At 47.3% G+C, this 26,462-nt stretch overlaps 1 protein-coding gene across 7 annotated transcripts in view; it reads left to right on the forward strand.

The window, feature by feature from the left end:
* SLC4A11 (solute carrier family 4 member 11) overlaps window positions 1-26,462 on the forward strand; it is a 244,862-nt gene that overhangs the window by 128,550 nt on the left and 89,850 nt on the right. For all 7 annotated transcript variants that reach the window (XM_083398303.1, XM_083398299.1, XM_083398302.1 and 4 more), the window contains one exon: window positions 7,861-8,013. In XM_083398303.1, coding sequence (XP_083254429.1) covers window positions 7,861-8,013 — 153 coding nt within the window. The remainder of the gene's footprint in view (window positions 1-7,860; window positions 8,014-26,462) is intronic.

Raw genomic sequence — 26,462 nt, forward strand, 5'->3', positions numbered from 1 at the left:
GCTCTGTAGTTTAACCCACAGCGCCACCCGCGTCCCAGCATTGCTGTAGGATGGTGCAAAGGACAAGGATCCGAGGAAACCGAAAAGAGCCGAAAGCAACATGTGCCCACAGTTTTTCCATTTTGCCTGTTCCGCCTCCTGCCGTTTGCCATCTCACCTGTAGTTATGCCATCCAGGCATCTCAAAACTCGCGGAATGGTTTACATTCCTTCCCACTTGCAGCCAAAGACTTAAGGAAACCAGATGGAGAAGGGTACAGTTTATAGTGTATTCTGGGGTCTCCGTTACGACCTGCAGAAAAAGTCTTGAGACTCTCCGGCTTGTTTATATTGGGGGTGGGAAAGGGGGGGCGGGAGGGTAATGGAATGTTGATACTGGGAATACTTCGCGAAAAGTCTTGCCAATTCTGTCTGATTTGTATTTAAAGCATCTGCCCCCCCCTCCCCACCCGCCGCCAAACTGACAAGTTTAGAAAAGGAAAAGGGTGAATGGGGGGGGGGGTTGGGGGAGCCGGAGCTGGCTGGAAAAGGCCTTCTGATTTTGCGTGCAAATTCTCTCTTTCGTATGAGAGCTAGATTATAGATTAAATGCAGCGCTCCAGCGCTGTCGGGAATAGTGCCGCAGGGCTCACTTTGAGACAAATCTCGAGCGATCTGTGCGACTTAAAGGTTTGTGCGGTTCTTCAAGCTGTGTTGACACACAAACAATTATTTTCAGGATTAAAAAAAAGGAAGAACCAGTTCAGGCATTTCAAGCGTCTTTTTCAGAACATAAGTAAATCCTGCCCGCTGGATGGGGCCAAAGCGGGTTGGACTAGATGACCACTGGGTGCCTTCCAACTCTAGGATTCTGCTCCTGCACTCCATTCTCACAGGGACCAACCAGATGCCCATGGGAAATCCGGAAGCTGCTTCTCAGTGCGCCCTCCCCGCTTGTGATTTACACCAGTTGGCAGGCCTCCTGGGGGATGCCAGGACTTGGACCCGGGACCTTCTGCTTGCACGGCTAGTGCTCTGCCACTGAGCTACGGTCTTTGCCAACTCAAGAGGCAGCCATATAACCATATACACTGTGCACTTCTTCTTCTTCTTCTTCTGGATGTTTATTATTTATTTTTCTTTTAAAAAAAAATCCTTAAAATATCAAGGACTTCCCTTCTCCTTCAATGCTTCATTTTGCTTATCATAAATCCCTGCATACTTTACATAAGGCCCCCATTAGCTAAAGTGGTGCTTCAGGTTAAGAACAGTTTCAGAATGAATTAAGTTCTTAACCAGAGGTACCACTGTATTCCGTTGGCATGAGTATCACAACGACTGGTAGATTCTTATCTGCTGCAGCCTTCACAGCCGTTGTAACATACCGCTTGCTATCACCCACCTGTTCTGCCATTGAGAACTTCTTGGATCATTCTTTGTCTAGCTCCTTACCTTTGACCTTTCCGCCTTGGGTGACTCTGCTGGGAGTACGAGATTCCTGACGGCATTGCTCACAAGGGTCATAGGAATGTGCAAGCCCACTCCCCACGACAAGGTGATGATGCCTTGCAATGCATGCCCCTCTCCCAAGGTGTTCTGCAGGATTCTAAAATGAAAGAACCTCCCCAAATTCCAAGAGATTTCGATGCATTCTTCTGCGTCTTGTAGATTCTTGCAGAAAGGTAGGAAATATCATTCACCGGCCTTTGGGTGGTTGCCAGTGTTGATAAGCGCAGAATTCCTTTTTTGCAGCTGAAGCAAGCACAATCTGATTGATGGTAAAACCTTATAGAAATGGGTACAGCAGAGATCCAAGACTCTGAGCACCCTTGAAGTCGAAGGTGGTACTTTTTAAAAAAGGGAGACAGTAAGACTCTGTGCCGCTTAGCAGTTTTAGCAGATGGTGGTCGTTGCACGAAAGGAAATTTGCACAGAATGTTGTGCAATTATTGGTTTTTTTGTTTTACGAACAGCTCAGAAGCAATTTTGGTTATCAAGTGGCAGTGTTTAATAATAGGTGAAATCTGGCTCAGACGTCCGCCCACAATTGACTTTCTGATATCTCTTGCCAATAATTCCACAAATCTTGTTGAATGCACTCACAGCACCGATGCAGATCTGCTCTCTTGCCTTTTCAGCTCAAAGCAAAATTTATTTATGATTTCTTATTTGTTTGTTTTTCTTTGTCATCTGCTTTGAGACACATGTGAAAAGCAGGGTGTGATTTTTTAAAAATAAATAAAAGCGTGAGTGTCTGCAAAATCCATTTATGACACATAACCCTGCGCTGCTTGTCGGTTAATTGAAAAATAACTCCTCGGTCTATGTTCAACTGTTATTAGATTGGAATTCCATACGAGATACAGATTCAAATAAGTGATTGACTGGTTTCTGTCTGTTCCCCCAAACTCTTTAAAAGACGTGGGCAACCTCATGTCTTTTGCCTAATGCTTTGCAAGCCCCCCCCCCCCAAAAAAAACAACCCTTAATTTCAAAAGCTCACTGCAAACAATTCAGTTCAGATCTCTGGCAAGAATGATGTGATACCTGCCTGTTACACACAGAGAGAAAGGCAGTGGGGTGGCTGGAAGAGAAAAGAGGTGGCCCCATCCATTTCCTTCTCTGGTACCCCACCCACAATCCACATGCAGCCCCCTAATGGATTGCTTATGGCAGGGGTCGGCAACCTTTTTGGGCCGGTCCACCATCCCTCAGACCATGTGGTGGACCAGACTATATTTTTTTGGGGGAAAATGAACGGATTCCTATGCCCCCCAAATAACCCAGAGATGCATTTTAAATAAAAGCACACATTCTACTCATATAAAAACACCAGGCAGGCCCCACAAATAACCCAGAGATGCATTTTAAATAAAAGGACACATTCTACTCATGTAAAAACACGCTGATTCCCGGACTGTCCGCGGGCCGGATTTAGAAGGCGATTGGGCCGCATCTGGCCCCCGGGCCTTAGTTTGCCTACCCCTGACTTATGGAATCAACAGGCAGCCCTGTTTAGGGAAGCTTTTAATGTTTAATAGGTTATTGTATTTTAATATTCTGTTGGGAGCCGCCCAGAGTGGCTGGGGAAATCCAGCCAGGTGGGCGGGGTATAAATAATAAATTATTATTATTATTATTATTATTATTATTATTATTATTATTGAATGGTTGAGTTGGAAGAGACCCTGAGGATCATCTAGTCCAACCCGCTGCAAGGCAGGAAAATGCTGCTGGCCCATACGGGGACCGAACCTGCAACCTTGGCGTTATCAGCACCACTCTCTAACCAAAGTGAGCCAGACGTTTTCAACCTTTTTGGGTCCACGGCTCCCTTGACCAACTGCATTCTTTCTGTGGCTCCCCTGTGGGGCTCAGGAGCCCAGTTAGGTCACCCCTTTGCCTGTGGAGCTGGCAGTCTATCCTGTTTTTTGAAACCCTCCCTTGTGGGGCGTTCCCTCCTGCTACCCCTGCTCTCCAAGCTGCCCCCTTTGCCCCAAAGAGAGATGCCTCTTCACACTGCCCCACAGGGGCCTGGGAAGCACCCCCTGGCCAGCACCAGAGACGCCATCCACCTGGAGAGGTTGTGGCCAGGGCTGCTGCAACAAACAGCTGTGCAAGGCTTGGGGAGGCAGAGATGCAAGAGGTTCATCAGAGGAGGCAGGGATGGAAAGACTGACAGAGGCCAGTGCTGCCTGTGGCACGACTGGCCATCATTCAAGGCACCCCAGGGTGCCACGACACACTGGTTGAAAACACTGAACTGGGCTGTCCAGGAATACAGCTCTTAATAGCAAAAAGGTTGCCTTCCCTAACTTTGAAAAAAGGTGTTACCTTTTGACGCTGGGCATCGCCTCTCCTGGTATGTCCCACGGAGGACCTTACGGTCTTCAAATAAAATCATCTTGGAGATCCCAGGCCACAGGGAGGTTAGGCTGGCCTCAACCAGAGACAGGGCTTTTTCGGCCATGGCCCCGTTCTGGTGGAACGCTCTGTCACAAGAGACTAGGGCCTTGCAGGACTTGATATCTTTCTGCAGGGCTTGCAAGACAAAGCTGTTCCACCAGGCCTTTGGCCAAGGCACAGTCTGACCCCCCTCCTTCGGTAATCCTCACAGAATTCTAGCCCAATGGTTGCCATGAATTTGATTCTGAATTGGTTTTAGAATGAATTGATTTTAGAATGCATGTCAATTAATTGATTGTGATTTTATGTAAACTGTGTTACTTTTATTGTTGTTAGCCGCTCTGAGCCCGGCTTCGGCTGGGGAGGGTGGGATATAAATAAATTATTATTATTTCATGCTACGGCGGTATAGAAATATTTCTCTAAATAAATCAATTTTTTTTTTGTTATTGCCTTTTGCACCCCTTCTTTCCTCAGCTACACGGTGGTAGTTCTTGTGCTCCACCCACGTTTTGCCCTGTCATAACCAAAGAACAAACAGATCCCCACATTCTTTAAAAACCAGGTGACGCCTAAAACATTAGCTCGCTTTCCCCAGGAGCGATTGTTTATGAAAAAGCCCGCGAACCTCCTATTATTAAACCAATTGCATGTTGCAAGACTACTTGGGCTGCTTAATCCTTTAGAGCCAGTTCACTGCGGCATGTCTACATCAAGCCAATAATTTGTGCTTGCAAGAGGTTAAAGAAAGCAAGCGAAGCACTTTTAATTAATTTAATCCGGCTGGCAATCTAGGTGTGATGCTTCACCCCCCCAGTATTGTTTCTGCAATCAAAACCCTGTGTGTCCGTATCATCATCATCATCATAAATTTTATTTATATCCCGCCCTCCCCAGCCGAAGCTGGGCTCAGGGCGGCTAACAACAATCAAAATAATCCAGCATTCTAAAAACATTCGTTATAAAATTAATTAAAATCAAATTGATGGCAACCATTAAGCAAAATTCTGTGCAGATTGCCAGAGGAGGGGGTCAGACTGCGCCCTGACCAAAGGCCTGGTGGAACAGCTCTGTCTTGCACGCCCTGCGGAAAGACGTCAGGTCCCGCAGGGCCCTAGTCTCTTGGGACAGAGCGTTCCACCAGATTGGAGCCGCGGCCGAGAAAGCCCTGGCTCTAGTTGAGGCCAGCCTAACCTCTCTGTGGCCTGGGATCTTCAGGATGTTTTTATTTGCAGACCGTAAATTTCTCTGTGGGACATTCCAGGAGAGACGGTCCCATAGGTACGAGGGTCCTAGGCCGTATAGGGCTTTAAAGGTTAAAACCAGCACCTTAAACCTGATCCTGTACTCCACCGGGAGCCAGTGCAGCTGGTATAGTACCGGATGAATATGATCTTGCAGCGAAAATTCCTGGTAGTTCTCATTCCGGGTGGTTTGGGACGCTGTGGCACAGTGCATGCTCTTACGAAGAGCTGCCTGTTTTGCATTAGACCAATACCCATCTCCTCCAATCACCAGTGAGATGAACATATACGAGTGAAGTTTGTTTCCTCACCTGCCTTTCAAAGCCACCTCACCTGGAGGCTGTCTCTGACTCCTCTTTGCAGCAGCAATCTCTGTATGCTGAGCATGCGTTGCATGATATAATAGGAGCGAGTGGGAAATGTTGAAACGAAACCTTTCTGGCGACCGGCGCGGAGCAGCCTAGTTGTCCAAGGACGTGTTCAGAGTCCAGCCTGAAGATGGCAGCCTTCAAAGGATGCTTGCTGTCTTTGTGTGGCATGGATCGGTTCCCGTCGGAACGCACAGAAACCAGATTTCCTCGAGGGCTCCTTCTTAAATGTAGTAGCTATACTTCGGGGAGGAAGCCAGGCCTGAGTCTGAGCAGTGGGAGGCTGCAAGGGAACCGTAAGCTGCTGCCCCGGGTTCCAAGATGGAAGAAAAGCGATGTGCATATGGAAATACAGCGGTACCTTGGTTCTCTAAAGGCTTAGTTAACAGACAAATTGGCTCCCGAAAGCCAAAAACCCGGAAGTAAGTTGAAATATACTCGGAGTCGAGAGTGGATTTCATGCTCTTTATTCTGCTTATAGTGGTGAGGAGGAATGGAAGTTCCCCCAGAATGTCTGCTTTATATACATTATTTACACAATGGGCCCCACGTGATTGGCTAATTCCGGGATTCACCTGTAGGCCAATCAGGTTCCGGATTCACTTCCACCTGGAGCTGGATTGGGTGGCTCCTGTGGACCAATCAGACTGCTGCATTCTGGGTCCTATTATTCTAGGACCAATCAGACTGCTGCATTCTGAATCCAATTGTTCTGGGACCAATCAGACTGCTGCATTCTGAATCCAATTGTTCTAGGACCAATCAGACTGCTGCGTTTTGAATCCTATTTAACTCAGTACATAACATAAGTGTTCCGGTTTGCAGATGTTTTTCGGAAGCCGAACGTCTGCCGCGGTTTCCTCTTGAGTGCAGGAAGCTCCTGCAGCCAATCAGAAACCGTGTCTTGGTTTCTGAACGGTTTCGGGAGTCGAACGGACTTCCGGAACGGATGAAGTTCAAGAACCAAGATTCCACTGTAAATAAATGATTTGTGTGCAGGAAGCTCCAGGTTCAGTTCATCTCAGAAGGATGAAGGTAGCAGGTGATGTGGAAGACGCCAGAAGACTTGGAGAGGCACTGGCAGAGTGCTCTCAAGGTTGGGATGGACACCCAAATAGCCTGACCTAGAATCATAGAGTTGGCAGGGACCCTGAGAAACATCAAGTCCACCCCCTTGCCATGCAGGAATAGGCAGCTGTCTCTTACAGGGATCGAACCTGCAACCTTGACACTGCTTTAACCAACTGAGCTTGCTATAACTGTCCTGTATTCCGTTGATCTCTTGTGCAAGGGCAAGGGCTATAGTAAAATGGTAGGGCATCTGTTCTGCATGCAGAAGGTTCCTGGTTCAGATTCCTGCCATTTCCAGGAATGGCTGGGGGAAAGACCTGAAACCGCAGAGAGCTGCTGCCAGCCAGTGTGGGCAGTTCTGAGCTAGAAGGCCCCGTGGCCTGATTCTGTAAAAGGCACCTTCCAATCCTCCAACTCCCTTTATAGTGTGCATTTTATTGCACCTTCCTCTTGGACTTCCCCCCAAAATCCTGGAACAAGATTTCATTAAAATGTGGAGGCTCTCTGCTTTCTCTCTTCTTCTTTCTCTCTCCTTTTCTTTTAAGTTTTTAACCCTCTTGACTTCAAGGAGCAATTATAAAAGGCAAGCTTTGGTCAGCCTTTAAGTTGCACGAAGCCAATTTATTGCAAAATAAAGGCAGATGCGAACGAGCCAGGACAGAATTCTCACTCAAGTCCTGAACGCACCTCTCCTCCCAGCTCTGGTACCTTTTTCAACAACAACAACAATCTTTATTACGGTCCAGGGGCCCAACAAAACATTACAAATCAATACAGAGTTCATACAGCCCACCTCCAGGTTAATCAAGCACTTTGTTTAGAATATAGGGCTCGTTTGTTCTTGCAACCACCGATAAAAACTTTGCCACTGCCAACGTTCTAGCTTTTGTCCGGTCTTCCAGTAGGAACCTGACATAATGAGCCTCTGATTTTCCCGGGAAAGGCACCAGCAAGGGTAGTATCAGTTCAGCCCTGGCCTGCTCATACTTCGCACAATGCCACAAAATATGATTTATGGAATCGATGTCTTTAGCACACGAGCAAAGTCTGTCCTGGTAGGGAACTCCTCTCAACCTACCTTTTTCTTATTTCTCCCTCCTAAGTCTGAAATTCCTTTGACCCGCTCAGAGAATACGCTTGTAACGTGCCTGGTGGGAAGAACAGGATCCTGCCAAGAGCAAAAATGGCTGCTTTGTTCTGCCTTTGCAAAAAACACCTTGATAAGACTTTGCTTTGATTCCCTGAGATGTGTGGCGAAGAGTGAGCAATAAAACAGTCTCTCTCTTGTTGCAGGCTACCTTAAGTGCGATACGGACGATGGCTGTGAGAACAAAGAAGAAGTCGGGGGTGAAGAACTTTTTGACACCGTCAATTCCTCAATTGTCTCCGGGGACAGCATCAGGTTCTTTGTGAATGTCAACTTGGATGTACAACAGAACGTTACAGGTAAGGATGCTGCCTGCTTCGTACCTGAAACCATCTTGGCTTGTCTCTCATAAATTCCCGTCTTGTAATATTGTTTTCCATGGCCTGGTTTGCACATCACTTTTTAGATCGCAGCTAAGCTGAACGATGGGACCCGGGTGGCGCTGTGGGTTAAACCACAGAGACTAGGACTTGCCGATCAGAAGATCGGCAGTTCGAATCCCGTGACGGGGTGAGCTCCCGTTGCTCGGTCCCTCCTCCTGCCAACCTAGCAGTTCAAAAGCACATCAAGTGCAAATAGATAAATAGGTACCACTCTGGCAGGAAGGTAAACGGCGTTTCCGTGCGCTGCTCTGGTTTGCCAGAAGCTGCTTAGTCATGCTGGCCACATGACCCGGAAGCTGTACGCCGGCTCCCTCGGCCAATAAAGCGAGATGAGCGCCACAACCCCAGAGTCGGCCACAACTGGACCTAATGGTCAGGGGTCCCTTTACCTTTTAAGCTTAACGATGGCTTAAAGGTGGATACCATTGTTTTGGTGATGGGGAGAAAATCATCCCTCCTTCGCTTCTTCTCTGGTCCTGCTGCCGCCACACTACTGGCAACTAAACCATGGTTTGATTGAACCTTGCATCCAAGCCCAGGCTCATGGTTTGTCTCTCCCCCAGCAAGCCTGTGTTTGGCTGTTAACACTAAACCAAAATACATCTCAGCTCCAAGTAGTGGCTGTGATCTTCTCCCCGTGCAACACCAGGCTGTGCGTTCACCTTTAAACCATAGTTAAGCTTAACCATAGTTTACAGTGTTGTGCGAACGAGAATGGGGCTGTTTCTTGTTTTGCACAAGGCAGTCGTCTTGGCACGTGTTGGAGGACTTGGTTGTGTGACGGCGCATGAGTGTTCAAAATGGGAAGTCTCTTTGGGGTGTGTTTATTGAATTCAAACAGGAATTGGCCTCACTTCTGTAGGTGTGACCGTGCGACTAATACAAGTTGAGCCAAGACTGGGTGGGCTGGCCTAAGCAGAGAAAGTGACAGGGGTAATGCTTGGAAAATACTTCCATCTTCCAAAAGTTGGGAAACACTGAATTAGCCCCTAAAGTGTTAAGACTTAACAGAACGATCTCCCCCCACAAAAAACACGCACACCTAAGGCTACAGATGGATGTCTGTGCCATCCTGTTGAAGTCAGTTTTGAAGACACAGGCTGCTTTCTATTTGCAGAGAATTGGACTTTTTTTTATTTGAAACTCTGTTTGCATGCGCGTTTGTGTCATGTTTCTATATGCAACGAGGTGTATAATGGTACAGTTGATCGCGTCAGGAGGAGAACAAAGCACGGGCATAACAGAGGCACAAAGAGTCGTCTGCATCATTTTTACAATACATAATTTCCCCTATAACGTCCCGCGTGTCTTCACTTCCATCTGCGATGTTTGCTGACTGTGTTAGCACAACAGCAGGTGCCTGAGCTTCTGGGAAATATCGTTCCGTGCCAGGGGTTGTCAAACATTTTGGGCCTATGGATACATTTCCAGATGGGGGAAACTGTTGTGAGAATTGCACACACACACACACACACACACACACTGCAACCAAGCACACACCACAAATCTCTTCAGTTGCCTGAAGCAGAATGCTGCCTCCATGCTTAATTTCAGCAAGAGGAAAGGCGGGGGAAGGGGACACTGTGGGCACCAGGGAAGGCCTCTGCAGATGTGGCCTTGGGCATCACACTGGTAACCCCCTGTAAAGCCCATCTGAACCCCTGCTGCCAGTCAGCTCGATGGCCCAATGGCCTGGTTCAGTATAAAGCACTTCCTTCGTTCTTAAAATTGAAAGAAAAGGCTGTAGCTGTCAGGAGCAGGTCAGCAAGAAATCACACAGCATCAGCGAAGTTAACTGTTTACTCACAGAAACAAGGTTGACACAGGAGGTCAGGCCTAGTGAGCTCAGCAACTCGAATTGATAGATCTCGACCCTGTTGTGGAGACTGAAGACCCCACAGTTCCCTAAGTCTCCTCCCTTCCCGGGTCCTTCCCAAGCAATCTGAGACTATGCCGCCATGCCTGAATTTGCTCCTCCCGCTTCATACCTCTTCTGGTTCTGGGAGAGCACTGGGGAGGGGAGCTGGTTGCAGCAGGAGGGAGAGACTCCCTGGATTCTTCAGCCTCATCTCTGCCTCTTGGCCCCTCCCCTACTCTCCAACCTTTGCTTTTGCCTCTGATTGTGGACTGCTCTCTGCCACAGACTCTCCCAGCTCACGAAACCCTGGTGCCTCTTCCTCCCAGTCTGCTCCCTCTTCTCCCTCCGACCACGCGTTGTCGACCCACCACTAATCCCCTGACTCTGAGCTTTCTTCCCCTGGCAATTCCCAGCGGTTGCCTCCCTCCCACTCCTCTGCATCCAGCTAGTCCATGACAGTAGCTCAGCTGGAAAACTGCTTCCAGTCAGTGTAGACCACACTGAGTTAAATGGACCAGTGCTCTGATTTGGCACAAAGCAATTTCTTATGTTTCTGTGACCCTGTGTAGCGCATCTCTCTCTCTCTCTCTGGCTAGGCTGCCCTTCTCCGCCTAGGGAGAAACCACCTCTTTGACTCATCTGCATTAGCTCCTGCTATGTTTCTCTCCCACGAACTGCGATGTATATCCTTCCACCCTTCTCCTTGCACCATGAGGCGCTTTCTTCTCTCTGCACCTTGAGATACGCCGGCGCTGACAATGCAATAAGCCCGGCGGCCCCCGGAGGGTTGGGTGGGGAGGTGGACGCAGGGCGAGGCGAGGCGAAATGAGGGACAGCTAAATTTAGCACCTTCCCGTGGGGGTGTGCATGGAGGAATGCCAGAATGCCGGCCTGCTCATTGTGCCCCCGCTGCGTCCGTGTCTTGCTATTCTGTTTACGCAATCGATTGTGCCATTATTTGCCTCTCTGCTATTCGAAAAATCCTGCCCTTGTGAATTAGCATTGTTCGACTGCAGAGGGAAAAACCCACGCCGGAATGAATAGAGGAGGCTGGCCCCTGGCTCTTAGCTGTCCCCGGCTGGTCTAAGGCCGTTTCCCCTGCTGCTCTCGGAAGCTGCCAGTTACGTGACTCCCATCGCCTGCTGAACCCAAACATGTGCCGTATAACGCTTGGCCCACAGCTGTGAGGCGTCTGTCTTGCAGTGAAGAGAGAAGTCCGGCTCATAGCTGCCAACTTTTCCCTTTTCTTGCGAGGAATCCTATTCAGAATAAGGGAATTTCCCTTTAAAAAAGGGGGAAGTTGACAGCTAAGGTCCGGCTGCCGGATCAGGCCAAAGGCTCATCCACTCCAGCGGCCCAGCCAGATGCGGCGATGGCAAACCTCTGAGCTGGACCTGAGTTCTGCCTGGAACTGCCTGCCTGTTAACAATGGGCAGGCACCTTTGCTATGCTCTTTTACGACGTCTTCTAAAAACGTCACTCCATGCGGCTAAGGCTACCCAGACACATCGTTTAGTTATATATACACTAGTTGTTTTTTTAAAAAAATTCTGCTGATTTCTATCTGTGCATCATGGATGATCGCTTTATATACCCTGCCTAGAGATGTATAGTGGAACCTTGCTTCTCAAACTTAATCCGTTCGACTCCCAAAACCGTTCGAAAACCAAGGGACGGCTTCCGATTGGCTGCAGGAGGTTCCTGCAGTTAAACAGAAGCCACGTCGGACGTTCAGCTTCCGAAAAACATTCGAAAGCCGAAACACTTACTTCCGGGTTTTCGGCGTTTGGGAGCCAATTTACAGTGGTGCCTCGCAAGACGAAAAGAATCCGTTCCGCGAGTCTCTTCGTCTTGCGGTTTTTTTCGTCTTGCGAAGCAAGCCCATTAGCGGATTAGTGCTATTAGCGGTTTAGCGGCTATTAGCGGCTATTAAAGGCTTAAGGGATTAGCGGATTAGCTGCTAAAAGGCTATTAGCGCCTTAGATCAGCTGATAAGCGGCTTAGATCAGCTGTTCAGCGGCTTAGCGAACAGCTGTTCAGCGGCTTAGGGGCTTGGGAAAAAGGGGGGGAGGGGAAAAAAAAACCCCAGGAATCGCAAGACATTTTCGTCTTGCAAAGCAAGCCCATAGAGAAATTTGTCCTGCGAAGCACCTCCAATACGGAAAACCCTTTCGTCTAGCGGGTTTTCCGTCTTGCGAGGCATTCGTCTTGCGGGGCACCACTGTATTCGTCAACTAAGCCGTTTGAGAAACACAACTGTGTTTCTTTTTGATTAAGCAGTTTACAAGTTTTCCCAAGTAAATAATAACAGCGCATGAGAGAGGTTGGCGCATTTTGGAGAAGGTAGTGCACCTCTTTATGTAGAAACAATCCGTTCTCTAAAACGGGGGGGGGGGGCAACTTGAATAACATATTGCGGGGTGCAGATAAGCCCCCCCCCCCGCATCATTGATCATACACCATTTGAATGGCAATGCCCATCAACTTTGGGGAGGCTTGGCCCCCACAAATATTTTACTGGCTGCATTGACAGGGTCAAAGGAAGTACTGCTCTATTGTGCCTTGGTCAGACCACACCACTATTGTGTCCAGTTCTGGGTACCACAATTGAAGAAGGATGTGGACAAGCTGGGACATTTACAGAGGAGGCCAACCAGATGATCAAGGGTCTGGAAACCAAGCCTGATGAGGAACGGTTGAGGGAATTGGGTATATTTAACCAGGAAAAGTGCAAGTAGATAAATAGGTATCGCTCCGGCGGGAAGGTAAACGGCGTTTCCGTGCGCTGCTCTGGTTTGCCAGAAGCAGCTTAGTCCTGCTGGCCACATGACCCGGAACCTGTACGCCGGCTCCCTCGGCCAGTAAAGCGAGATGAGCGCCGCAACCCCAGAGTCGGTCACGACTGGACCTAATGGTCAGGGGTCCCTTTACCTTTACCTTTAACCAGGAAAAGAGGAGACAGAGAGGAGACGTGATAGGCATCTCAAGCGTTGTCCCTTGAGAGAGGGAACAAGCTTGTTTTCTCCCGCTCTGGAGGGTAGAACTCGAACCCAAGGCTTCAAGTTACAAGAAAGGAGATTTTTCACTAAACAGCTGGATGAACTTTCTGGTGGTAAGAGCTGTTTGAGAGTGGAACAGACTCTCTCGCTCACTGGACCAAAGACTTGGTTTGGGGTTCATTGGCTAAGTGCTCACATCCATCACTATTTGATGGAAGGAAGAAATTCCTACTTGAACGTTTGGTACTGTATTGCTTTGATAGCAGTTTCTTGGGGACAGATTGCACAGAGGCCACTGCACGTCTCAAAGAATCGCTTCGAACAACAAAGTGTTAAATAAAATGTGAAGCCGTCCGCTCTCTATGCATGGGCTCCTAGGTATGACTCATGCAACCTCAGTCTTCAGAAGGCTGTTAGAATATAAATTTCTCTGGGCATTAGTGCTTCCTAGAAATTGCGCGACACGCTTAGTTTCTAAAGTATCTCTTCCAAATCATTATGCACTGTAGAAGAGCAATTTAAAAATGCAGTGCATTCGAATTTAATCTAAGCACACAGGCTGTTCAAATATTATTGTTATTGCCCATTAGACTGCTGTTGCCACATTCTGAAATTAATGATTAATTCAACTCCACAGCTGCACGCAAATGTGTCCCAGTTTCCTGCAAAAACTGGCAATTTTGGTTGAGGTAGGAAGGCTAAGGCCTGTTAAGGGTTGTCCAGTTTGGTGGTGGCTGATTTCTCCCTTGGCTGTATTGGTCCATGGATGTCCCAGCCAATCAGGGAACATGTCAAAATACTACATAGCCAATCAGATTTGATCTGCAAGATGATGCAAGTGAGAGCAATTGCAGTAATTAAACGTTTTCACATGGAGTGCTGAAACATTGCCAGAGACAGACATCCTTTTTTGGCGTGATTGACACCATTTGTCAAAACGAAACGAAACACCTTACTCTGCTAATCTTTAAATGTTAAGTTTTAATCTGTGCTCAGGAGGCGTGCCTAGTCTTTTCTCAGTGCTTCGTTCTCATACCTGAGAAGCGGTTTTGGTATACAGTCATGCCTCATGTTACGTTTGCTTCATATTACGTTTTTTCAGGTTGCGTCCCGCGGCGACCCGGAAGTGCCAGAAAGGGTTATTTCCGGGTTTCACTGCTCGCGCATGCGCAGTAGCGCTAAATCGCGCTTCACGCATGCGCACAGGCACCAAATCATGCCATAGCTGTCAACGTTTCCCTTTTCTTGTGAAGAATCCTATTCGGAATAAGAGAATTTCCCTTAAAAAGGGGGAAATGTTGACATTCAGGTTGCGGGCTTGTCATGTTGCGAACGGGCCTCCGGAACGGATCCCGGTCGCAACCAGAGGTACCGCTGTACTGCAGCAAGCTGGCATCTAGCCACCCTCAGGCTGAATATTTTAAAATAACAAAACAAATGAAAACATAAGAAGGGTCCCCTGTTCTCACAGTGGCCAACCAGATGCGTCATCTGGGAATGCCAACAGCAGAATTCAAACACAAGACCCTCTTCCATCTTGTGGTTTCCAGCAACTGATATTCTTAAGCATCACTGCCTCCGACTGTGGGGCAGAGGAGAGCCTTCAGGGCTAGTAGCCATCAATAGGCCTCTTCCTCCTCCTCCTCCCAAAAAATCTGGGAGGGGAACTCCTTTTCTTTCTGCCACTGCCTCTTCTTCAGTTGACAGAGACCATGCTTGTATATTCTTTTTTCTTTTTTTTACTATTTATATTTTATTGAGACTATAATATTTTTTTTAAAAAGTATTTTTTATTAATTTTCCATTTAAACATATATATTCACATCATTATTATCCACATTACTTCATCAGCTCTTTAGAGCCTATCAACTTCCTTCCCTCCCACCTGGTGGCTTTCGAAAGTAATCTTTGTATCACAGCATTTTATATATTTCCCAATTCTAATATAACTCATGGCAAGATGCCTCAAAATTTAAATAAATATAGAAAGGTGAGAAATTTCTCATTACAAGTCTTTGGGTAGCCCTGCTTGTGTTGTTAATTGCTTACAATGATCTTTCAAATATTGTATAAATTTGCTCCAGTCCTTTTGGAATACCATATTTTTTGCTCTATAAGACTCACTTTTTCCTTCGTTAAAAGTAAGGGGAGATGTGTGTGCGTCTTATGGAGCGAATGCAGGCTGCGCAGCTATCCCAGAAACCAGAACAGCAAGAGGGATTGCTGCTTTCACTGCGCAGCGATCCCTCTTGCTATTCTGGCTTCTGAGATTCAGAATATTTTTTTTTCTTGTTTTCCTCCTCCCAAAACTGGGTGTGCCTTGTGGTCTGGTGCGTCTTATAGAGCAAAAAATACGGTACTTGATCGTGCTGGTTTTGGGTTTTTCCCGTCAGTTCCGCCAGTTCCGCAAAGTCCATCATCTTCACCTGCCACTCTTCTTTTATTGAGATTATAATAGTGAGTTAAAGGAAATAAAAGGGAGGGGGAAAGAATAGAAAAGAGAAAAATAAAGAGGATACAGTAAAAACATTATAAAAAGCAAAGGAAAACAGCAGTAAGAAAATAACCATAAAGTATAATTAATGTTACAAAACTTTGTAGTATATATGTAGAGGTATAAACTTATCCTCTATAAGTGCCACTATAGTTTCGATGCGGGTGGCGCTGTGGGTAAAAACCTCAGCGCCTAGGGCTTGCCGATCACATGGTCGGCTGTTCGAATCCCCGCGGCGGGGTGCGCTCCCGTTGCTCGGTCCCAGCGCCTGCCAACCTAGCAGTTCGAAAGCACCCTTAAGTGCAAGTAGATAAATAGGGACCGCTTACTAGCGGGAAGGTAAACGGCGTTTCCGTGTGCTGCGCTGGCTCATCAGATGTGGCTTTGTCACGCTGGCCACGTGACCCGGAAGTGTCTCCGGACAGCGCTGGCTTCCGGCCTCTAGAGTGAGATGAGCGCATAACCCTAGAGTCTGTCAAGACTGACCCGTATGGGCAGGGGTACCTTTACCTTTTATAGTTTCGATAAATACGTTTCAGATATCATTAAATTTCTCCATGCTATGTAATGGTAAACTACCTTAAAAGCCTTTTCAGGATAGATATTTTTTTTGGGGGGGGGAATGAACACCTCTGCCTGATGGAACAGAATCCAGGAGGAGGAGGAGGAAGAGGAGGAAGAGAGTCTACTGTGATGATCATTACATTTTTATCCCACCTTTCCTCTGAAGAGTTAAAGGTGCTGCACGGGATTCTTTGCCTCCTCACTTTATCCCCACAATGACCCTGCGGGGTAGGTTAGAGTGAAATAAGAGTGCCCCAATGAGCTTTGTAGTTGGCCCGGGATCTGAACCCGGGTCTCCCAGATCATAGAATCATAGAATAGAATCATAGAATCATAGAGTTGGAAGAGACCACAAGGGCCATCGAGTCCAACCCCCTGCCAAGCAGGAAACACCATCAGAGCACTCCTGACATATGGTTGTCAAGCCTCTGCTTAAAGACCTCCAAAGAAGGAGACTCCACCACACTCCTTGGCAGCAAATTCCACTGTCGAACAGCTCTTACTGTCAGGAAGTTCTTCCTAATGTTTAGGTGGAATCTTCTTTCTTGTAGTTTGGATCCATTGCTCCGTGTCCTTCTTGAACTGTGGTGCCCAGAACTGGACACAGTACTCCAGGTGAGGTCTGACCAGAGCAGAATACAGTGGCACTATTACTTCCCTTGATCTAGATGCTATACTCCTATTGATGCAGCCCAGAATTGCATTGGCTTTTTTAGCTGCTGCGTCACACTGTTGGCTCATGTGATTCTGGTCAAACACTCATAACCAAGATTAGCATTTGGAATTCAGCTTCTGCGCATGCGCGACCGCCGAAACCCGGAAGTAACCCGTTCCGGTACTTCCGGGTTTCGGTGGGTGCGTAACCCCAAAAAACGCAACCTGAAGTGGCTGTAACCCAAGGTATGACTGTAGGTGTACAGCGGGACATTGCGGGATCAAATCGGAAACCAGGACGGCTTCTGTAAATCCGAGACTGTCCCTGGAAACAGGGACACTTGGAGGATCTGCAACGCTCCCTTTTGCCTGTGACCTTTCTGGCTTCGCTACTGGTCTTGAACATGACGGCAATTATTGCAAAGGCAGAATTTCTGGTGGTTTAAGGGGAAACCCTTGCTGTGGCTGCTCTCATCTTCTCTTCCACCCCCCTAAGCCACCGACTAGATGGACAGCTGACCTGGTCGTCCCCCTGCCCCATTGATAGGTCAGACCACTCTTGTAATAGCATTCAACTCCTGTTTTAATAGACCATTGGGAACAGACGTTTTATACCCTTTAAAACTAACTATGTTCTGAGCTCTCTGGGAGCACTTAACTCCTAACAGGCTCATCTGAGCCATGCGATTGAAAGCAACAACCCCTTACTGTTCATGTTGTTATTTATTAGGTTTCGAAAACATGCCCAGAACCTCGAGGCATTGGGATGCATGTGCATAATGCAAGTATAATAAATCTCATACTTGTGCTGTCATAGGCTTGCTTTTAAAACTGTCAGTGTGCTAAACTTTAGCATAATTTTGCCTGGGGGAGTGAAGGAGGGGAAGGGAAAAAAGAACAGGGCCTGCACAATTTATTGAAGCTAGTCAAATTGGAAGTCTGTCTTGTGGAATTCAGGGCTGCACTATGTTTTTAAATGGTGTCCCCCCCCCCATCCCACCTTAGAATCATAGAATAACGGAATTGGAAGGAATCCTGAAGATTGTTTAGTCCAATCCCCTGCAATGCAGTTGTCCCGGACGGGGATCGAACCTGCAACCTTGGCGTGATCAGCGCCACGCCACTCTCCCAACAACTGAGCTATCCAGACTGACATTGGGACATTTTGTATACAGTGGTACTTAATCCGTTCTGGAAGTCCGTTCCAAAACCAAGGCGTGCTTTGGTCATGCAAAACGGATCAATCCGTTCCAGACTTTTAAAAACAACCTCTAAAACAACAATTTAAGATGAATTTTACTATCTAACGAGACCATTGAGCAATAAAATGAAAGCAATAAACAATGTACTGCAGTCACACAATCAATCAATCAATCAGTAGCTGAACTGGGTTCCACACAGTCACAGAAACAAAAAGGAAAGAGCCAGAAAAACGCAAAATAAATAGCAAAAACAGATAGACCTCAGCGTAACACTCTAAACCAGTGTTTCTCAACCTGTGGATCCCCAGATGTTGTTGGACTACATCTCCCATCATTCCTAGCCAGCATGACCAGTGGTCAGGGATGATGGGAGTTGTAATCCAACAACATCTGGGGACCCACAGGTTGAGAGCCTTTGCAACGGAAGCGGAACACTCAAAACGGAGCTTGTTTGGCTTCCGTAAAAAGTTTGCAAACCAGAACACTTACCTCTGGGTTTGCAGTGTTTGCGTTCCAAGTTATTTGAGTACCAAGGCGTTTGAGAACCGAGGTACCACTGTATTGGAAAAGAACTGTGCTGTACCCTACACATGACAGGTCTTTTTTGGGGGGAGGGGGTAAGGATAAGAGCATTCAGAAATATGACCTGAGTCTGCCTCTCAGGTTTCTGAGGCCACTTCCATGTCTTAAGAGCAAAGGTGGATTCGTAGAACCATGTTAAATTATGTGCCTAAGAAGTTACTAGTCCTTAGGAAGGTATCTGGTGGTGACGCCATTTCTCGTTCCACAGCACAATTTGATTGATTGATTGATTGATTGATTGATTGTATTTCTACCCCACTGTTGAAAGGAATCCCAAAGCAGCTTCCAACAAAAGATTTAAAATACATTAAAACATCAGTATTACAGTATTTTCAAATTTTTTTGGATGCCCAGAGTGGCTGGGGAAGCCCAGCCAGATGGGCGGGGTATAAATAATAAATTATTATTATTATTAGTCATAAAAAACTTCCCTAAACAGGGCTGCCTTCAGATGTCTTCTAAACACTATCAACAAAGCAGCAACTAAATAAGCTAAACATCGCAGTTACAGCAAAATCCCTATTATACGATTATCAAATCAATATGGGCATTTCTAACCTGTAAAAGAACATCAGCATTAACCACATATCAGCTAGAAATATTTGTGTGTGTACCCAGACGCAGGGACACCTGAAATGTCCTTGCCTCGGCCATCTTCAGCTCATTGTACATCTCCTTTAGCAAAATGACAAACTTGAGTCTGAGAGGCTTTCTGTGGGGAAACTGAAAGGTGAGCCCATTTCTGCTCCCAGATTCAAGATTGTGAATATTGGACGGTGCCAACTGGGGAGGAGTTTAGCTCCATTCAGGAACACCTGCTTTGCATGCAGAAGGTCCCGGGTTCCAATCCTGGCATCTCCAGGAAAGGCTGGAGAGAGCCCTATCTGAAGTAATAGTGCCACTGTATTCTGCTCTGGTCAGACCTCACCTGGGGTACTGTGTCCAGTTCTGGGCACCACAGTTCAAGAAGGACACTGACAAACTGGAACGTGTCCAGAGGAGGGCAACCAAAATGGTCAAAGGCCTGGAAACGATGCCTTATGAGGAACGGCTAAGGGAGCTGGGCATGTTTAGCCTGGAGAAGAGGAGGTTAAGGGGTGATATGATAGCCATGTTCAAATATATAAAAGGATGTCACATAGAGGAGGGAGAAAGGTTGTTTTCTGCTGCTCCAGAGAAGCGGACACGGAGCAATGGATCCAAACTACAAGAAAGAAGATTCCACCTAAACATTAGGAAGAACTTCCTGACAGTAAGAGCTGTTTGACCGTGGAATTTGCTGCCAAGGAGTGTGGTGGAGTCTCCTTCTTTGGAGGTCTTTAAGCAGAGGCTTGACAACCATATGTCAGGAGTGCTCTGATGGTGTTTCCTGCTTGGCAGGGGGTTGGACTCGATGGCCCTTGTGGTCTCTTCCAACTCTATGATTCTAAGATTCTAAATCTTGGAGAGCTTCTGCCAGTCAGTGTAGACAGTACTGAGCAATATGGGACCAAGGACAAGTCATTTTTTAATTCCCCCCGTCTGTGCTCTTTTACTAGCTGGCTTGTTTCCTAATGGCCAACGCTTCTCCGTGCATCTGTGCCTGAGGTCGAAAACAAGAAAGGAAAAAGTTTCTGGCAGTGGTTGTGTCCAACCCCCCCCCCCTTTTCCTAAATCATTATTATTATTTTCTCGGTGGTAGCAATTTGGTGGAGAGCCAGTTTGAAGGCAGGATGTGGCTTTGTTCAGCTGTAATAATGGGGCAGCCTTTACACTTTCTTCCACACAAACACCCACTTTTAATAAGGCTTGTCCCACCCTCCACACAATAGACCCTGCCGAGATACTGAATCGACAGTTTCCTGAAAAGCGCTCCAGACGCAACGCAGGCACACCCGGGGCAAACCACCGGGAAACGCAACCGGCAAGCGAGAGCTTCCAAAACATGGGGGGGGGGGCGAGGGCAGGAGGTGGGTCCCGCTGCTGAGATAATCCCCCCCCCCGAAAGGAGGGGTTGCGTGGATATAAGAAGGAGCCCATTCTGTCGGCGCCAAGGAATTCCAGAGAGAGAGCTGTCGAGAGACAAGTGGTCTGGGACGGCATGGGTATCATTCTGCACACAATAGTTGCGTTTCCTCACATTAATAGCAAAGCCCTTTTCATGTCGCCAAGGCACAATGCCGGCCCCGCGAGCTCCATCTGATAAATCCTATTTTAGAAACCCTGATGTCAGGGTGGCATGCCGGCCACTTCAGCGCTTCCTCCTCCGAGAATGGAAAATGGATGGGCCAATTGTGTTCCCTGATAGGTTAGGCCTCTGTCCGTGCTTCCTGGTTGACAAGGGCAGTTCAAGAAAGGGGGAAAGAATTTAAATGTTTCTTAGGAACTTCGCTCGCCCGGCTTAAAGCCTTTGCAATGCTTGTGCGCAGTTCTCGCGTGCGGTTTTGAGGTCGGAGGCCGGAGGGTTTTGTTTCAGATGGGCCAGGATAAACCCCGAATGAGCAAGGGGGAAGTCAAAATGGTCTGCCCACCGTAGAGTTTGCAGAAGAGGCTGCTGTGTATATGTGAGGTCAGCAATGTCTAGGCAACACGATGACCATGTACATACGCAATAGACAATCTTTATAGAATTCCTTGGGACACAGGTGGCGCTGTGGGTCAAACCACAGAGCCTAGGAGTTGCTGATCAGAAGGTTGGTGGTTCGAATCGCCGCAACGGGGTGAGCGCCCGTTGTTCGGTCCCTGCTCCTGCCAACCTAGCAGTTCGAAAGCACAAAAAGCACAAATAGATAAATAGGCACTGCTCTGGCGGGAAGGTAAACGGCGTTTCCGTGCGCTGCTCTGGTTCACCAGAAGCGGCTTAGTCCTGCTGGCCACATGACCCGGAAGCTGTACGCCGGCTCCCTCAGCCAATAAAGCGAGATGAGCGCCGCAACCCCAGAGTCGGTCACGACTGCACCTAATGGTCAGGGGTCCCTTTACCTTTACGTATAGAATTCTTTCAAACCATAACAAGTACAAAATGAAATCTTTCGACTCAAAGTCTCTGAAAATCTTTAAATGAAGCGAGGTACCAGACTTTGTACGATGAAAAACAAGCCGTGAAGCTTTGTGTATTCAGTAAATATGATGTCCAACACTGAACAGTGATTCTGGATTTAGACTATTTCGTCAGCATGGTGTAAGGATATAGAATGGCTTCATAAACTGAAAATAAATTTTTTACAGATGGTGGCCTGCATGCACATACCACTTTACAAAAATTGTAAACTATAATACAAACAGTAATGAAAAAGAGTACATACCCCATCTTATTTCGAATGAATATATGTAAATGAAAATATCAAATGCTGTATCTGTGGGGATGCCAGGTGCTGCCCGGGTCTAGAGATTCCTTCCAGTGCTCAAATAAGGCAAGATCTGATCTCAGGGTGCCCATGTGTCCTACTTTGCAGAAGACGGTCCTCTATTTGAATGGCTGCCAGGGTATCTGAAGAAATGTGCATGCACACGAAAGCTCATAGCAATAACTAACTTAGTTGGTCTCTAAGGTGCTATTGGAAATTATTATTATTATTATTATTTTGTTTCGGCTGCCAAGGGGACAGTCTTCTGCCGGTAGCCATCCCGTTCTGCAATAGCTTGCCCAGGACAAGTCTGGCTTTAAGGGACCATGGTGGAAATTGCATGTCAATCGCAAGCACCTTGATACCAGACCTAGCAGGGATGCATGCAACCTGGGTACCATATTCCTTTTCTATGGTGAGATTGCTTGCATCTCTTTTTAAATTGCAATCACAGTGGTACCTTGGTTCTCAAATGCCTTGGTACTCAAACAACTTGGAAGTAAATGTTCTGGTTTGTGAACTTTTTTCGGAAGCTGGACGTGCTCTGTTTTGCTTCCGATTTGAGTGCCACGCTTCCATGTTGAGTGTTACGCTGAGGTCTGTCTGTTTTTGCTGTTTATTTTGCGTTTTTGAGCATCAGCTGCTGGAAACCACAGGATCTGGGAGTGCTCTTGCGCTTGCAAGTTTTCCACAGGCATCTGATCTGGCAGGCCCTCCTTGCATCCTCTTGCATCGCCTGGCAGGTCTGCCCCAAACGGTCCCACTTTAATTGCCTCTGAGCCTCGTATACACTTCAGAATGCAGTGTATTCTCGGTGCACGCTGGAGCATGGGGTTTTTTTCCTTCCCCGTCTGACAGAATGAGCAAGTTATTGTGGGGTGCGATGAAACCTGCGGCTTCCAGGGGGTTGGAAATCTCAGCCCCGCTTGCTCTGTCGCTGGGTGAGAAGTGAAATCGCCACAGCTCAGGGGATGCAACAGGTTCCTTCGACGAGAAAGGGAAAGGGGCTGCTATATTTGAGGTGATGGCGATGGCAACACAGCCGTCTCTTTGGCATGCAGAGCTCAGCCAGGCTCAGCGAGGGACCCAAAAGGGCGATGGAAACCTTATTGGATGTTTCACACCTCCTTCAACATAACATGGGCTTCCAGACACCTGCTTATAAGCTCTCCGGGGTTTGGCAGAGGTTGTAATATCTTGGGATCCCTTTTGTTTTTCTCTCTAGCCACATGAAGCCGGCATCTGCAGCACCACCCCAGGTCTCAGTCGCATCCCTGAAATATATATATATATATATATATATATATATATATATATATATATATATAGGAATAATAATGAGGTGGTCTTAAAAGCTCAGAAAAGACAAAAGAGAAAAACTCAACACAGGCCGGCTTTTGTTTTTCTTCAGATTTAGGTGCGAGCTATTTTCCTATTTTTAAGTATGATTCCAATTAGGTGTTTGTGTTTTCTTTCTGCAAATAGGAACGGATGACTAATTCTGACCTAGGAGAGAGAGATCCTGGGTAGAAATCTCTGAACAGCTCGCTCGGCTCCAGTAATGAGAGCTGCTTTTGAAGTATTAAAACAGGCGAAGGAAAAAAGTTACGACGTCAGTTGTATAATGTCAGCAGAGCTAAGCAGCTCTTTACTGCATCTCAAGTGTTTTCGAGTGTATCTTCCATCCCTTAAATCACCTGGTGCCCTCCAGGTATTTTGGACCAGAGCTCCCTCCCATCATCCTGGCTATTGGCTGTGTATGTTGACTGATGGGAATTGGAGTCTAGAAGAGGGCACCATGTTGGGGAAGCTGGCTTTAGCAATCTTCAGCACAGCCCTGTAAGGCGAGGCAGGCTGCATTAGGAACACACGTGTGTGTGCAGTTTTGGTTCCCCAGGACTCTCAGTGTTTCGCCTTGGTGGAGAAGAACGTGTTTGTGATGCAGAGGCTGTGATAAGAGGACAGCTCAAACAGCCTTGGTCTATTCTCGTTCATTATGAATGAGTCAGACCTCACCTGGAGTACTGTGTCCAGTTCTGGGCACCACAGTTCAAGAAGGACACTGACAAACTGGAACGTGTCCAGAGGAGGGCAACCAAAATGGTCAGAGGCCTGGAAACGATGCCTTATGAGGAACGGCTAAGGGAGCTGGGCATGTTTAGCCTGGAGAAGAGGAGGTTAAGGGGGGATATGATAGCCATGTTCAAATATATAAAAGGATGTCACATAGAGGAGGGAGAAAGGTTGTTTTCTGCTGCTCCAGACAAGCGGACACGGAGCAATGGATCCAAACTACAAGAAAGAAGATTCCACCTAAACATTAGGAAGAACTTCCTGACAGTAAGAGCTGTTCGACAGTGGAATTTGCTGCCAAGGAGTGTGGTGGAGTCTCCTTCTTTGGAGGTCTTTAAGCAGAGGCTTGACAACCATATGTCAGGAGTGCTCTGATGGTGTTTCCTGCTTGGCAGGGGGTTGGAATCAATGGCCCTTGTGGTCTCTTCCAACTCTATGATTCTATGACAGCTCAAACAGCCTTGGTCTATTCATGATGACCTATGACAGCTCAAACAGCCTTGGTCTATTCATGATGACCTATGCAGTTGTCCTGAGTGTGATGATCGTCCCCAGCTCTGGCATTGAAACCTCCCAGCTAGGAAGAGGTCTTCGCAATCTGGGACCCTCCTGGCAGCCCGGACCAGTTCCTCATAGAACTGGTTCTTGGTTTGTACATCAAAGCATATAGTGGGTGCATAGATGTTCAGGATGTTGACCGGACCGGAACTGGTTGTGAGGCAGAGGGAACTGTTCTGAGCCCTTGGTTGGTGGTTCTTTCGCAGGCACTGTGAAGCTGTGCTTCTGCAGTTGGAGACATCAATGTTCCTGAATGCCAGTTGCTATAAGCCACAGGAGGGGAGAGGCCTCTTTGTGCACAGATTCTGCTTTTGTGGTTCCCTGATGAGGCATCTGGTTCGCCACTGTGAACCAGATTCCTCATCTGGACTAGATGGGCCATTGGCCAGATGATGATGATGATAATGATGATAATAATAATAGTAGTAGTACTACAGTAGATGCTTGGGTTGCGAATGTGATCCGTGCAGGATGCACGTTCGCAACCCGCAGCATTTGCAACCTGTGTCTGTGCACACGCGGGTTGCGATTCAGCGCTTCTGCACATGCACGACTGCCGAAACCTGGTCCGTAACGTGAAAAAACACAACTTGAAGCATCTGTAATCCGAGGTATGACTGTAATCATTCATTCATTCATTCCCCGCCCAGCTGGCTGGGTTTCCCCAGCCACTCTGGGTGGCTCCCAACAGAATACTAAAAACACAATAAAACATCAGACATTAAAAACTTCCCTAAACAGGGCTGCCTTCAGATGTCTTCTAAAAGTCAGGTAGTTATTTATCTCCTTGACATCTGATGGGAGGGCATTCCATAGGGCAGGCACCACCACCAAGAAGGCCCTCTGCCTGGTTCCCTGTAACCTCACTTCTCGCAGGGAGGGAACTGCCAGAAGGCCCTCGGCACTGGACCTCAGTGTTTGGGCTGAACGATGGGAGTGGAGACGCTCCTTCAGGTCTACTGGGCCAAGGCCATTTAAGGCTTTCAAGGTCAGCACCAACACTTTGAATTGTGCTCGGAAACGTACTGGGAGCCAATGTAGGTCTTTCAAGACCGGTGTTATATGGTCTTAGCGGCCACAGCAGGACTCTTCTTCCATTCTTATGGCATAGGAAAGAAGACAGACCACCTGCCTCTGCATAAGGCATCTTTCCAATGTTCCCCATTCATATCTCCCTAATTTTAAAACTGCCTCTCCTGATTTGCCGATTGATGAATTAAAGAAGCAAGTTGGTCTTTTTAACCCTCTGAAACCTGGGCCGCAAAGGCGTTTCTGCCCCCCCCCCAAATCCTTCATAAATTTCATGCCCAAGTCAGCATATAATTACACTAATGGCGTGGGCATTCTGCCACTCAGGTTTTGGGAAAGCAGATTTTGATTCGTCAGCAAAGCCATGCTAGATTCCTCTTACATTGCTTCTAATTATTTGCATATTTTTATTGGATTCCTCCACATCAGTTTGTGTTTTTTTAAAAGACAATAGGAGGGGGGGGGGGAATGTATGTTCTTCTCTGAAGGAAGACAAGACAAGACTGTGGTTAGCAGTTCTGCTCCTGTCAGCATATTTGCTTCAATATTTCTTCGGTAAGTGGCAGGCATTTTTGCTGCAGGGCTGATGAATAGCCGGTTGCAATCCCTAGGAATTTAATGCACGTCACGAAAGGCTGGTGGGGGTTTTAAAGAAACTGTATTTATGAAACAATAAGAAGTGCATAAGGTCAGGAGCATCTGTATTGGGCCAGAATGGCTGGCATGCGATCGTTCCGAAAACGGGGCCAAAACGTATATTACCGCTTCACATGGGAAAGCTGTGAAGGCCGGCCTGTCTTCATAGATCATAGAAATGTAGAGTTGGAATGGGGCCCCACGGGTCATCCAGTCCAGCCCCCTGCAATCTGCTATGCTTCCTCAGAGTTTCTGCATCTTGAAGAGCCTATAGTGCAAAAGATAAAATAAAATAAAAAATAGCCAGGAATGGGTGGGGATTAAAAGCCTGCAACAGGCGCTATAAGGAGTTGAAGGATTTCAGCAGCGAGTGAGAGGCGTGTCCTGACT

This window comes from Podarcis tiliguerta (assembly GCF_965153285.1).
Source record: "Podarcis tiliguerta genome assembly, chromosome: 9".
In the NCBI taxonomy this organism is placed as follows: domain Eukaryota; kingdom Metazoa; phylum Chordata; class Lepidosauria; order Squamata; family Lacertidae; genus Podarcis; species Podarcis tiliguerta.